Source organism: Apteryx mantelli, chromosome 4 (assembly GCF_036417845.1).
Source record: "Apteryx mantelli isolate bAptMan1 chromosome 4, bAptMan1.hap1, whole genome shotgun sequence".
NCBI classification, from domain to species: domain Eukaryota; kingdom Metazoa; phylum Chordata; class Aves; order Apterygiformes; family Apterygidae; genus Apteryx; species Apteryx mantelli.
Genome location: NC_089981.1, coordinates 13824129 through 13839108, shown reverse-complemented (window position 1 = coordinate 13839108; position 14980 = coordinate 13824129). Strand labels below are relative to the sequence as shown.

Genomic DNA, 14980 nt, shown 5'->3' with positions numbered 1-14980 from the left:
GATAACCTTCCCAGAACTCATTTTTCCACCTGTGACATTTCATATTTACGTTTCAAAATGTATATACACAAGAGAGTTCTTTTCTCTGCATGTGGTTACATTTCCCTTCTAAACAAGAATTCAAAGATCATGTGTACTTATAAAGCCAATCATCATTCTGAGCAATATTTCCAGGTATTCTTAAAGACACCCATTTTACAAAGATTGCTGTCAGGGACTTTGTATCCCCTGAGGGCAAACATACTGCATTATCTGCCTCGTAGTGCCCAAGGTGAACACTCTGGCCTTGTCCTTAGTGCATGGAAGGCTACCAGCCGTGGAGACAATCCTTCAAAATCCTGGAGGACCAGGATTAAGGAACATATCACAGAGTGCACCTATCTCCGTGCCACCAAAGCCATGGCAGAAGTTTTGTACTGTGGAGAATTAAATAGCCGTTAAAAAAAATTACATGACAGAAACTAAACACTTCATAAGCTTAATACTAATGCTATATCTTTCTTGGTTTGTATCCACTTCTGATATAGAACTCATTATTAATAATGAAAAAAATGCTGATGAATCATGTGTCTGTCTTTGTTTTCCCAGGTGTATAAGCTGTATATTGCATATTGCCACCTGACTGATCAACATGGAGAACGTAAGCAGTGTGAAGGAATTCATTCTTCTGGGCCTTTCAAAGAACCAAGGGGTGCAGAAAATATGTTTTGTGGTGTTTTTGTTCTTCTATATTGTTATTGTGGCAGGAAATCTGCTCATTGTTGTCACTGTAGTTAGCAGTCAACGTCTGAACTCCCCCATGTATTTCTTTCTCTGCCACCTGTCCATTGCAGATATTTGCTTCTCTTCTGTCACAGCTCCCAAAATGATTGCTGACTTCCTTGTTGAGAAGAAAACCATTTCCTTTGGGGGTTGCATGGCACAGCTATTTGGGTTTCATTTCTTTGGCTGCGCTGAGATCTTCATCCTCACAATGATGGCCTATGATCGCTACTTTGCCATATGCAGACCCCTGCACTACACCACCCTCATGACCAGGCGTGTGTGTGGCTGGATGGTGATGGGTTCATGGGTGGGGGGCTTTGTGCACTCCCTGGTGCAGACCCTCATAACTGTTAGCCTCCCTTTTTGCGGCCCCAACAAAATTGACCACTACTTCTGTGATGTCCATCCCCTACTACAACTGGCCTGTACAGACACCTATGTTGCGGGTATCATTGTTGTTGCCGATGGTGGAATGCTTTGTTTGGTCTCTTTCACAATCCTGGTCACGTCCTACATTGTCATTTTGTTATCCTTGAAAAGGCGAACGTCCCAAGGGAAGAACAAAGCCCTCTCCACCTGTGGGTCCCACATTACTGTGGTGATTCTCTTCTTTGGGCCATGCACATTCACCTACATACGCCCATCCAGCAGTCTCTCGGAGGACAAGAGGGTAGCTGTCTTTTACACTGTCATCACATCCATGCTGAACCCACTCATCTACACGCTGAGAAATGAGGAGGTGAAAAGTGCCATGAGAAAACTGTGGAATAGAAAAGTCTGGAGTGAAAAGGGTGAGGTGTAGAACTGTGGTAACATTTTCTCAGGAGCTGAGAAAATCAAGTCTCTCTCACTATAATTCCATTTTGGAAAATTTACTGAAAGCTCCCTTTTGAAGAAAAGCTTGGTTTTAGCTGTTGCAGTAATTAGGAAGACGCTGAAAGTTCATGTTTTGATTGGAATGGCATTGTAAACTCTGTGACTAGCAGGGATTCCCTTTATGTTCTCTTTTTGAATAGCACAGGCCCAGGACTGGGGCTTCCAAGCACTGTCGAGACACCAGCAAATAAATAAATGAATGCTATCAAAAATATTAAAATGTGTTCCAGGCAGAGCATCCCATTAGTCCGAGCTCTCCCAGGTGTAAACTTTCCGTCAGACAAACTCCATCTACTCTGTAATCTACTCAGCTAGGAAATGATGGCCCAGGGTGTCTGCAAGGCTGTTGGTCACCTGCTGCTGGAAGCAATTGTACCAAAGGCTTCCTTCCCCTTTACTTTGGAGTAAATGCCTTCTTAGGAGTACTGCATTGTCATATGCTGAATCCATGGGTTAGCAATTAAACTGCTGATATTAGATGCTGGCTGGGTCATTTGCTGATGCAGATGATATGAGGAGAAGCTTCTCCCCTTCCCATTCCAGTGCAGCAACTCTCTGCCTTTCTGCAGTAGTTCACCTATCATTAATGCCCTCCTTCCTAGCCATCCCCTCTGCCCTTCATCTCGGCCTCAGATTTTGCATTTTACTGTTTAGACTAATAGAGAATCAAAGATCCAAGTGAAAGATAAATTGCTCACCGTAGGAAATTGTCGCCACCAAAGAAAGCATTGGGGGGCAAAGAAAGCATTGGGGGGCAAAGAAAGCATTGGGGGGCACAATTTTATGTGTCAATGAAAAAAAAATTTCTTTGGGAATAATTCCTGTACTCAAGGTCTGTATGCCTTGTAGCCCAACAGGGCACATCTACAGGCCCAGGCAAAGGAATAAACATGTACTCCAAGGGAATAGCTGGAACAGCTACTTCTGCAGGAAGGAAGAGATGTGAAGACGGAAGATTAAATCATCTCAGAGCCAGTCACAGCTGCCACAGGGAGGTTAGTTATAGCAGCTAAGGTTCTCCACAAGGCCAAAGGAGCCACGAGGAGCCACGGGATCCTGACTCCTACCTTGCCAGGAGGAAAAGAGCAAATCAGGTGCGTGAGGGAGAAAGACATCTGTGTAATGCACTCTGAAAGTAACTAAAGCACTTTCTTTTTTCTTCCTTCACTTCATGTTCCCTATAAACACTGGCTTGCACTTGTGTTGCACCTTAACATGGCTTAAGTGTGATTCAAGATAAGAAGGTGTTCCCTGCACAGGAGAGCGGCAGATCCACAGACCAAACCCTGGGACAATGTCGCAAATGCTCTGGTTCCCCGAATGTCCTCTGCTCTATGCAGGGGGTGGCAGAGTGGGTTCCCGTTTCACAGGCATGCACCAGTACACTGCGGACGTCTCAGTGTCTTCTCCTCACCGTGGTGGGTTATGTGGATGGCAGCCAGCAGGACGGAACTGGGATAAATCCTGATTCTCAAGGCTTAGAGGGATAGTGTCCCTCAGGCCTGGGCCAGCATGTCCCTCACCCAGCATTCACACTCTGTGGACACAGCTAAAGGTGGGACCAGCCCCACCTATTTGTAGCAGTCTAAATTCTTCATGCAATGAAGGACAGTTGTCTAGCTGAGCACCATTGTCAACAGAGAGGGACAGGTGCCTTCAGAGGTTGGTCTGTCTCACCCGGGGTGGGGCAGGTAGAAAGACAGATGGGGCCCACTGACCCCCTTCATACTGAAACTGCTGAGGGGTTAGGGCACACGGCCAGTTCAAGCTAAGGCTTATAATTTAAAAACTGTTTGTTTGTTTGTTTGTTTAATATTTTGGGGAAGAACGCCATGATTTTTCTGATTTCTCTTCCGGCTGCTGGATGCTAGCAGGCAACAGTGGGACCATAGCTTATGGAAGGCATCAACAACAGCAACAACAACATTTGATTCCTCTACACATTGGCCCAGATTCTTATAATGACTTAATATGAGGACTAACCAGCTGCTTCTGTATTTTGCATTGCCTAAGTAAAAATACCTGGCAAGTAGTGAGGCCTGACCACAAACATTTTTAAAGTCTTGAAATAATTTCCTCGTTTACTTCTTGTTTCAAACGTGTACAGGCCAGATGTCTAAGTGCCAACAGTCATATAGCACAGTTCTGATATTTATTTATGCTGCAAACGTGCAATGGTAAGAGCAAGTTAATAAGAAATAAGAAAGCATATGTGAAATATTGGCTTGGAAGGGAAAAAATATCTGACACGTGTAAGAGACATCTTTACTCAAAAAATGTTTGATTGCAAGGGCAATGTGAACACAAACTCTTGCAAATGGTCAGCCATGACATTGATTTTAAATAGAAATGTTTCCAAAAGAAGCACATAGCTAATACTAAATGAAGTCCATTTATCTGGACAGCGTTGGAAAGCAAGCAAGAAAGCAAGCAAACCCCCCCACAATGTGACATGGTCTAGGTGATCACACTCAAGAGTCACCCTGTAGAGATTACTCTAATAGCTGTCCAAAATATATATTTTAGCTCCCCGTCCACTGATTCTTTCTGACAAAGAAAACTTCACATGCCTCTGCGATCTCATTGCTTCTGGTAAGCTTGTGCTTCTGCTGTGCAATTTACTTGAAATATTTCTGCCACAACTTCCCCATCTGGAGAGAGAGAGAGAGAGTTGTTCTTGCAGATGCTCTTGGAAGTTGTTTTTGCAGAATGAGAAATGGAGCTAGACATTCAGGCTGTCCGTTTCATCCCCTGTAGTTTTCAGCCCTGGCAGAGATGTGGACTGCTCTCGTGACACATAAGAAGCAGCTTGGAGCTGAGAGGTTTTGATGAAACTGCCTAAAGTGGTCCTAGAAGGTCATCAGACAATAGCAGGCAAACTGTTGGAGACTAGCAAATATAAACTGTGTAAGTTTTCTGATCTTGCTTCTTTGTTTTGTTCAAGCATGACTATGAAATCCTCCCTTTGAAAAGAGGCATCACTGTCGAGTGACTTTTGTGAGGTGCATTTTATGAATTAGAAAGAACTCAATTTTTTTTACCCTTTGTTTTAATTGGTGTCTTCTTTGCTTATTTTTCAGTTATATGCCATTTCCAGAAATATCTGTCAAAAGGAAGTTTCTGGTGTTACAGAGTCAAGGAGTCAATAGGTAGCTGCAGCACTGCCTATGTACTCAATCTTAACTTTGGGATTAAGATCCCAGAGGACTTGCCAGTATTGTGGACATTGTTATGCAGTTCTTGCTGTCTATCTTTTCAATGTAGAAACTGAACACTAGTGATACTTGCGTACTGCACAGAGTGCAGCAAAGGTGAATAGAAGATGTAGCCCAGTACAGCACATATAGGACAATGACTCTCCTGCTTCAGGTTTCCTGGCATGCCTTGAACATGGTCTGATTTCACTTAGGGCGCCTTAAAGACAGTTTGTGCCTAAAGGCACATCTCTGCTAAACAGACATGAGGTAGGTGTCCACTTTACCTCCTCGATAGTTGAAGTGGTGTTAATTAGCCAGCTGCCTTGTGTCATGATGTGAATACTGACGGTTGCACAGAAATGCATGGACATTCTACCAGAGTCAGAGAGCAATAGCAAGGACTAGTTCTGTTGAATTCCTTCAGAGGGTTGAAACAGAAGGTACGTTCACTGCTTGAGCAGAATTCCTTAGGGGATGACTAGCGTGTTGAGACTCAAATCAAAACATGCACTACCCTTCTCAGTCAGTTTTTCATTTCCAAATCAGCACTTCAAAAGTGGATGTTTAGGCAACCTAGTGACTAGTCTTCCTTTTTAAAAGGGGCAAAGATCAGAAATATGAATCTGGAGGATATTTCCACCAACTCCCTCAAATAAATAAACGGAGCTCGCTATTACACACTTCAGTAATACATTCTGAGTTAGATATCAACTGTCACTCCTTGAGAGAAGCATTGACTTTGAAAGGAAACTTTCCCCAAAAGACATAAAAGCGAATATATTGATATTGAACATACCGGTGATCGATATGGATGTGTACTGATAACACTGTGTTTCTAATGCCATCACAGGTGGCTTTATTCTGTGCTTCAGGTCCTGTCTACGTGACGTATATGAAGAACAAGAACAATGTGACGGAGTTTGTCTTCCAGGGACTCACACAAGATGATACATTAGCAAAAGGATGCTTCACATTCTTCTTAGTCTTCTATGCCACTGTCATTCTTGGAAACCTGCTTAGCATCATCACTATACAGAACAGTTAACAGCTGGACTCTCCCGTGCACTTCTTCCTGAGCTACTTGTCCTTTGTAGATATCAGTTTCTCTACTGTCACTGTTCCCAAAATCATTTATGACCTTCTTGCTGAAAAGAAGACCATCTCTTTTGTGGGCTGCATAGCACAGCTCTTTGGGGTCCATCTCTTTGCCTGCACGGAGATGTTCATCCTCATAGCAATGGTGTATGATCGTTACACTGCTATATGCAAGCTGCTTCATTATACAAGAATTATGAACAAGCATGTGTGTGGCCGGCTGGTGGCAGCTTCGTGGGTGGGAGGCTGTGTGCACTCCCTGGTGCAGACCCTGCTGACCGCTCAGCTATTGTTTTGTGGGCCCAATGAGATCGACCACTACTTCCGTGATGTACACGCTTTGCTGAAGCTGGCCTGCACTGACACCTACGTGGTTGGTTGCATCGTGGTTGCCAATAGTGGTCTGATTTCCTCGGGCTCTTTTGTTGTTCTTGTTGTGTCCTAAGTCATTATTTTGGTCTCTTTGAGGACACGCTTTTCCAAAGGGCGTCTCGAAGCACTCTCTACCTGCACCTCCCATATCACTGTTGCACTTCTGTTCTTTGGGCCATGCATTTTCATCTATATGCGCCCTTCCACCATCTTCTCAGCAGACAAGAGTAGAACTGAAACTAAATTCAAGGTTTCATGTAGCTCTCATCTTTCTTTGGAAACTGTCAGTCACAAGGATGTGAGGATATTGTCACCAGTCAAACCCGAGCCTTTGGGGTGGTAGTGGGGCTTTTACCTTTAGACACCTTAGAGCTGTGTAAGTCTCAGGTCTAGGCTTCTCCTGGCATTAAGAGGAATAACTAAGTATTTTGAGAGGTTGTGCTTTCCCACTAGCTCCTACGAGCTTCGGAGAGTGGTGTCTGCTCACGTTTCCACACAAAAAAAGTGATGGTGGTGCTAAGCTTCCAAGAGAAAGCAAATCCTTCAGTGTGGCACAGCACAAGCAGGTTTCATCTCACATATATTGGTGTGCTGACATGAGGTGCCTCAACTTGAGAGAGCTGCTGAAGACAGCAAGAGATCTTTGAGGGGACTGCGATTCACTGCATGGTAAATAGGAGCATGAGAGGAGCAGGATGCTGTACTAGGTGTCTGCCTTACAGTGAAGGGTGACATACACTGTACTAGACTTTCCAAGGCTCCCAGGAACACTGATGGACACAGAGGCCATTTCCCAATGCCAGGCATTAACTCCGATTTTCATCAAACTGTGCCAGCCTGGTGTCTCTGGGAACGCTTCATTTAAAGGAGCTCTGCTAACACCTTTCCAAGGCCTTGACCTTATGTCATAGCTGAGCTTTATAATCTATCAGAGCAGCAATCCAAGCACAGTTAAATACCATAGTCAATGTTGGAGCCACAATCCAGTTCAATTGTCGGGACATTTTTCACCGCTTTATTTAGAGACTGGATTTGAAGAGACAGCAGCTCTTTAACATTTTAAATTCCCTAATTTTGTCTGGGTTTCTCGAGGTGGAGACTAAGGGATAGGTGAATGCAGGACTAAGATGAATGCGGGGCTTATGAAAATCTGTTCTTTTTGATGATATTTGTCAGAAAGCATATTTAGGTTTGAGATTGTGATTCTTGATTGAAACATGCTGCCAGTTCTGCTGATGCTTAGCTCTAGATGGCTTTGACTATCTTAAACATCAGCGCAGAGAGAGGTGTGCAGACATGACTCATTGCTGTGCAGGGAAGCTCTTTGATGGCGATCTACTAGACTTTCCAAGGCTCCCAGGAACACTGATGGACACAGAGGTCATTCCCCGATGCAAGGCATTAACTCCGATTTTCATGAGTCTGTGCCAACCTGGTGTCTCTGGGAACGCTTCATTTAAAGGAGCTCTGCTAACACCTTTCCAAGGCCTTGACCTTATGTCATAGCTGAGCTTTGTAATCTATCAGAGCAGCAATCAGTGCAGAGAGAGGTGTGCAGGCATGACTCATTGCTGTGCAGGGAAGCTCTTTGATGGCGATCTACCTGTCTTTTTCTGGAAGAGTAGTAGTGTACATTGCTCTTCCCAGAGACCTGTAAACATACACAGTAAAGTAAAATGATGCCTGTGGTTTCTTCTCAAGCTATTTCCTTCCTTTGAGCTGGGAGTCCACTGAAAGAGACAATTTTGGACAACTGAGAAATCTGGTTTAAAAATCTCTCATCTCTGTTCAAGATAAGGACAGCGCAACATTGATATGTGCAAAAACGGTGAACTTCACATATATGATGATACTTAATAATCAGAAACAAGAGATAAACATTGAGCTTCAGCCTCTGCAGCAACAGAAAGATGACAACTAGCAGGACCAAAAGGGTACATTTTCACATTCTTTTTCCTGCATTTTAGGACCGTTACGCCAGTGGGATAATAGTGCATATAGTCCAAATGCTTTTACTACCCTGTGCATATTCTACTTTTAGCATTACTGAGATAAACGGCTTCTGAGATAGTGATGGCCTTTAATCATCACTACTTGATCAAAATTCAGACTATAACATACTGAAGATAAGTTTTCTCCCCAGCCGTGTGTCTTTGGGCAAAAATAATGATGTTTCGCAGTCATATCACCTCTCTGTAAAATATGCTGGCAGCAGTTTGAAAGAAAGAGACTTGTAAAATCCTTCTTTAAGGTGCCATAGATGATCACAGGGACACAATCTTTGCTATAGTTATGCACAGCTTTAAGGAGAGGAAGTTAGGGGAAATAACAGCCCTAACAGGCTTGCAGTGAAATGCAAAGGGAATCCGCAAGACCTCTTTCCATCCCCCTTTGACTGTAAACCTTATGTAGAGGCAGGAACCTCTCACCTGTCTGAGATTAATTCTGTCAATTTCAGCTCAATAAAGATTTCAACTCCTTCTGCCAACTGAGGGACAGCATTTGTAAACTCAGCCAGAAGGGATGAAACATCTATTAGCACTAGAACACCTATCCTTAGAGCTAGCTTAGTTGAATTGATAAAAGGATTCCAAAGCCTTTCCCAACTTTCTCATCTCCCAGAAATGATTGGTCGTTTATTCTCAAAATCACATTGATGACAGACATGTAGTTGGTAAGTCACCATCTTATTTCGGCATTCTTTTAAGTGAAAGAACACTGCAGCTTGATTAACTTTCAGATTATGTCCAATGTCCTTAAAATAACTACCAGTTCACTCAGTTGCCTCAAGTGGATTGCTGATATGTGGAGATGAAAAGCAGGAATAAGGTCTTGTTACTTCACAATGGTAGCAAAATTAGAAGTCAATCTTTTTTGCATTTCTGTAGTTTTTTCATGTTTCCAGGCAGAAGGGGAAAAAGGAGGTAGTAATGAGTGACAGAAGAGGGAGATTTAACAGAAGAGGGACAGTTACTTTCCCTAGTGTTTGGGGGGCAAAAACACGGGTGTCTCTTCTCCGAGATTTCCTTTGCAGAACTTCAGGTTCTGTGTGTTGCACTGGAAGAGGCTACTCCTTTCAAATACTGAAGACGTAGCAGAAATGGCCATAAATTCAAATCACATTTCTTTTCTCCTCTTGAATATCTCTGAAAGCTTTTTCTCATCTTGACGGACCGGTGGTTTTCCTACATGAGCAAACGTTCGTAGTAGAACAGAGAACTGCAATTCTGTGCCACGCACTCCTCAGGCAGGAGTCCTGTTTGTGCTTGGAACTTGCACGTTAAAAGTCAGGATTCCTCCAGCTTTCAGCAGCAGAGGAACACAGTCTTTCAAGATAGAAGTTGCAGATACAACCAGTTAAAAGTCCACCTAAAATCACTTCTAACAATTAAGTACCTTTCTGAATCTCACCCTTGGAAGCTGATCAAATCTTCCTTGGAAGTCCTACTCTTTGTACCAAGGTTTTGATAAATTTTCCCCAAACAAAGTTCTCTTTCTAACAAGTCTGCTGAAGTTTCTCTGATATGACCTAAAACTCTCCTCAGAGCATCCTTCACCTCCTTATTCCTTAGGCTGTAGCTGGTAAGATTCAGCACTGGAGTCACCACTGTAGAGAACAGAGAGGCCCATTTATCTCAGTCCAATGAGTAGCTGGATGTTGGGCTACCGTACATAAAAACGGTGCTGCCATAAAACAAGAAGAGAGCTCTCAGATGGGAAGCAGAGGTGGAGAAGGCTTTGCATCTGCCCTTGGAGGAGTGGATCCTCAGGGTGGTGGAGATGAGGTAGATGGAGGAGATGAGAATTGCCAGAGATGTGAAGATGCCACGAAACACACCAAAAATGTGAAGTACCATCTCTTTGCTATAGGTGTCAGAGCATGAAAGCTGGATCCTAGGGGGATGTTACAGAAATAATGACCGATAATACCAAAGTCACAGAAAGAGAATGTGAAGGTGGAGATAGTTTGCACAAGTGTGTGGACAAAGCCAGTGAAACAGGAGATGATTACCATCTGTGTACAGGCTTTTGAGGACATGACAGTTGCATAAAGGAGAGGGTTACAGAGAGCCACATGCAGTCATATGCCATTACTGCCAGCAGGAGACACACAGCACTAGCCATGAGGAGACAAGTGAAGAGCTGTGCCACACAGGCACTGACTGAAGTGGCTCTCCTCACTGCTGAAGAGTTCACCAGCAACCTCGGGGAGATAGCTGAGGAGTAACAGACATCCACAGAAGCCAAGTTACTGAGGGAAAGGTACACAGTGTGTGAAGCCGGGGGATCAACCTTCATCTACATGATCCTTCCAAGATTCCCTAATAATGTGCTTTAAAAAAGCGTGTTACCTTCACCTCTTGGCTTTCTGTTAGTCCAGAGAGGATAAACTCAATGGCCACACAGTGATTCCTCTCAGGCATGTTGCTAGCACACTCATATCATCTCCCAACAGGAAACTGGTTCAACACCTAGAAGTGATGGGAAACTGCCAACACACAATGGATTGTCTCAGTAGCCACAAGGAAGTACGGCGCATTTTCCTCATAGCTTCTGACTAGACTTCTTTAATTACGCATTGAAATGACTTGTGAAACAAGGGAGTACTGTTCCTATTTTTCAGGTGAGAAAAGAAAGCGCAGAAAGATAAAATAATTTATCCAAAAGGAGCAGCAGCACTGTGAAACACCAGTCCTAGTCTGGCACTACAATGGTTTTCGTGTGCCCTCTTTCTCCTTTTTTAAGGAAAAAAGTCTGCTTTTCTTGAGGACATCTATGGAGCACTCTTCTCCCCTCACTCGTGGCCACGGTTGGGTGTACAGGATCATCCAAATGGCCCACTCCAAGGGCAATGGCCCGCTTGTTCCTGAAGATACATGGTCTTGACACTAGTTCAGACATCACTCTTCCTGTATTGCAATCACCAATACATTTTTTGCCTATTAGCTAACTCTCCCGGGAATTGGTAGCAGGGTAGTTAGAACTCAGTATGGGCCACAAAGTCCATTAAAAGGGCAAAGCAGCCCCTGTTCAGCCTTGCTGAAATAGGAATATAATGGTTAGGCTGCAGCTGTGCCAACTTGCTAAGATCTGCCTTAATTACATGGACCTCCACCACCCTGACCTTTGGGACTGCAACTCGTAAACATACAAATAACAAATCCACATCCTGGCAGAAGAAAGTAAGAGTTTCCTCTCTTGAATGAAAGGTGCCAAGCACTAAATGGCAACAGCAGCAGGAAAACCCAGCTTTGCATCTTCCCAAAGAGGAGCAGATACCACAAGATCCTCCAGGTTTGGCTGAGAAAGGATTTCTCATTTGCTTGCATCCCTGTTGTCAAGGAAAAGTGGCTATCTTCTGCTCAGGAATAAATTGGGAAGAGTCACCAAATGAAATACTTTCCATTTAGAGGGGGAAAAATCTCATGCTAAAAGGGAAGGAATCCTGAACAAAAAGGGAATCAGTCATCCCTGTAAAGGTTCTACCAGCTTCACCTAACATGAGAAATTATTGTTAATCTATTGGAGGTTAGCAGTAACCTGGCTGACGCTCTCAAAGCGGAGTTCTTATCCTGTGGGTGACTGAATGGAGGTTTCAATTCTTGCTGAGGTCTGTTTCTAGCATAGGCTTCAAGGTATTGCATATGTACAAAACTATTCTCTTACTGACCTGTTTCATCCAGAAAGACAAGAGTATCTACTCAATACTCTAGATACTATAGATACTGTCTGTACTGTAGATACCAAGCCAGTTTATTCCCCACTTGAGCCAAATCTTCAGAAGTACTTGCCCATTTCAAGAAGCAGACAGCAGGATTAAAACCAGCCTATAATGGTTAGGTACACAGTTTAAGTGAGCAAAATGCTTACCCTGCTTAGATGCACAAAAGACCAGACTGCCTTTACACACTGAGTTATCTTTGCATAGTTGGCTGTTGTTTATCTCCAACCTACCCAACCTTTTCTGCCCTAAAGCACAGCAAGTAGCCCAGTTAATTCTCAGAAAAGGGCTTCAATGAGCTTGCTATCAACAGGTTGCTCTCTTCCATGGACTACTTGGGAAACTGAAGGAGGAAATTTCCCTCTCCTGCCCCAACGTGAGTGATCAAACACTGGATTAGGTGCAAATTTGTACAATCTCCATCTGTGCTGATGTTTAAAATTCAATGGGATCGGGCCGGAGCAATCTGATCTGACTGAACCTGCTCTGAGGAGGAGGTTGGACTTGATGACCTCCAGAAATCCTTCCCAACCTAAATGATTCTATGATTCTATCTGCAGATTGAAAATGATCTTTTTCATCTCTGAAATGAAGAAATAGGCCTACCTTCCTTGCATGAAGGTGCGAGATATTTTATGCTGTATTGACCCCAGAAATAAACTCTTATTTCAAAAGCTACAAACTTATGAGGCCTTCTACAGACAGCTGGACGTAGCCTCACAATCCCAGGCCCTGGTTCTCATGGGGGACTTCAACCACCCTGAGATCTGCTGGAAAGACAGCACAGCTAGGCACAAACAGTCCTGGAGGTTCCTGCAGAGCATTGGTGACAACTTCTTGACACAGGTGGTGGAGGAGCCAACGAGGAGAGGTGTGCTGCTGGACCTCGTACTAACAGACAAAGAAGGACTGGTGGAAGATGTGAAGGTCGGGGGCAGCCTTGGCTGCAGTGACCATGAGATGGTGGAGTTGAGGATCCTGCGAGGAGGCAGCAGGGCACTGAGTAGGATCGCAACCCGGGACTTGAGGAGAGCAAACTTTGGCCTCTTCAGGGACCTACTTGGAGGAATGCCATGGGTTAGGGCCCTAGAAGGAAGGGGTGTTCAAGAGAGCTGGTTAATATTCAAACATCACTTCCTCCAGGCTCAAGATCAGTGCATCCCTATGAGTAGGAAGTCAAGCAAAGGGGGCAGGAGACCTGCATGGATGAGCAAGGAGCTCCTGGCAAAACTCAACCAGAAGGAGGAAGTCTACAGAAAGTGGAAAGGGGGACAGGCCACTTGGGAGGAATACAGGAACATTGTCAGAGTATGCAGGGATGCGACGAGGAAGGCTAAGGCCCGTTTGGAATTACATCTGGCAAGAGATGTCAAGGACAACAAGAAGGGCTTCTTCAAAGACATCAGTAGCAAGAGGAAGACTAGGGAAAATGCGGGCCCTTTGCTGAACGGGGAGGGTGCCCTGGTGAGGAAGGATGCAGAGAAGGCAGAGTTACTGAATGCCTTCTTTGCTTCAGTCTTTCCTGCTCAGGCCAGCCCTCAGGAACCCCAGACCCTGGAGGCAAGAGAGAAAGTCTGGAGAGAGGAAGACTTTCCCTTGGTGGAGGAGGATCGGGTTAGAGATCATTTAAGCAAACTTGACACCCACAAATCCATGGGCCCCAATGGGATGCACCCACGAGTGCTGAGGGAGCTGGCGGATGTTATTGCTAAGCCACTCTCCATCCTCTTTGAAAGGTCATGGAGAACAGGAGAGGTGCCTGAAGACTGGAAGAAAGCCAATGTCACCCCAGTCTTCCAAAAGGGCAAGAAGGAGGACCCAGGCAACTACAGGCCAGTAGTAGAGCCTCACCTGCATCCCTGGAAAGGTGATGGAGCAGCTCATCCTGGAGGCCACCTCCAAGCATGTGGAGGACAAGAAAGTGATCAGGAGTAGTCAGCATGGCTTCACCAAGGGGAAATCATGCTTAACCAATCTGATAGCCTTCTGTGATGGAATGACTGGCTGGGTAGATGAGGGGAGAGCAGTGGATGTTGTCTCCCTTGACTTGAGGAAGGCTTTTGACACTGTCTCCCATAGCATCCTCATAGACAAGCTCAGGAAGTGTGGGTTAGATGAGTGGACAGTGAGGTGGATTGAGAACTGGCTGAATGGCAGAGCTCAGAGGGTTGTGATCAGTGGTGTGGAGTCTAGTTGGAAGCCTGTAGCTAGCGGTGTCCCCCAGGGGTCAGTCCTGGGTCCAGTCTTGTTCAACTTCTTCATCAGTGACCTGCATGAAGGGACAGAGTGCACCCTCAGCAAGTTTGCTGAGGATACAAAACTGGGAGGAGTGGCGGATACCCCAGAGGGCTGTGCTGCCATTCAGAGAGACCTGGAGAGGCTGGAGAGGTGGGTGGAGAGGAACCTCCTGAAGCTCAACAAAGGCAAGTGCAGGGTCCTGCACCTAGGGAGGAATAACCCCATGCACCAGGACAGGTTGGGGCTGACCTGCTGGAAAGCAGCTCTGTGGAGAAGGATCTGGGAGTGCTGGTGGACACCAAGTTAAGCATGAGGCAGCAATGTGCCCTTGTGGCCAAGAAGGCCAATGGTATCCTGGGGTGCATCAGGAAGAATGTAGCCAGCAGGTCGAGGGAGGTGATTCTCCCCCTCTACTCAGCCCTGCTGAGGCCACATCTGGAGTACTGCGTCCAGTTCTGGGCTCCCCAGTACAAGAGGGATGTGGCACTACTGGAGCAAGTCCAGCGAAGGGCTACAAAGATGATTAGGGGACTGGAGCATCTCTCTTATGAGGAAAGGCTGAGAGAGCTGGGCCTGTTTAGCTTGGAGAAGAGAAGGCTGAGAGGAGATCTTAATAATGTGTACAAGTATCTGAAGGGAGGGTATCAAGAAGATGGAGCCAGACTCTTTTCAGTGGTGCCCAGCGACAGGACGCGAGGCAACGGGCACAAACTGA

At 45.1% G+C, this 14980-nt stretch overlaps 1 protein-coding gene across 1 annotated transcript; it reads left to right on the top strand.

Moving 5' to 3' along the window:
* Positions 1 to 631: 631 nt before the first annotated feature.
* On the top strand, positions 632 to 1555 carry LOC136991946 (olfactory receptor 4S2-like; the record flags this gene model as incomplete). The annotated part of the gene is made up of 1 exon (XM_067295444.1): positions 632 to 1555. A coding segment is annotated over exon 1 (924 nt), but the record flags the coding sequence as incomplete, so codon positions are not given.
* Between the last annotated feature and the right edge of the window lie 13425 nt (positions 1556 to 14980).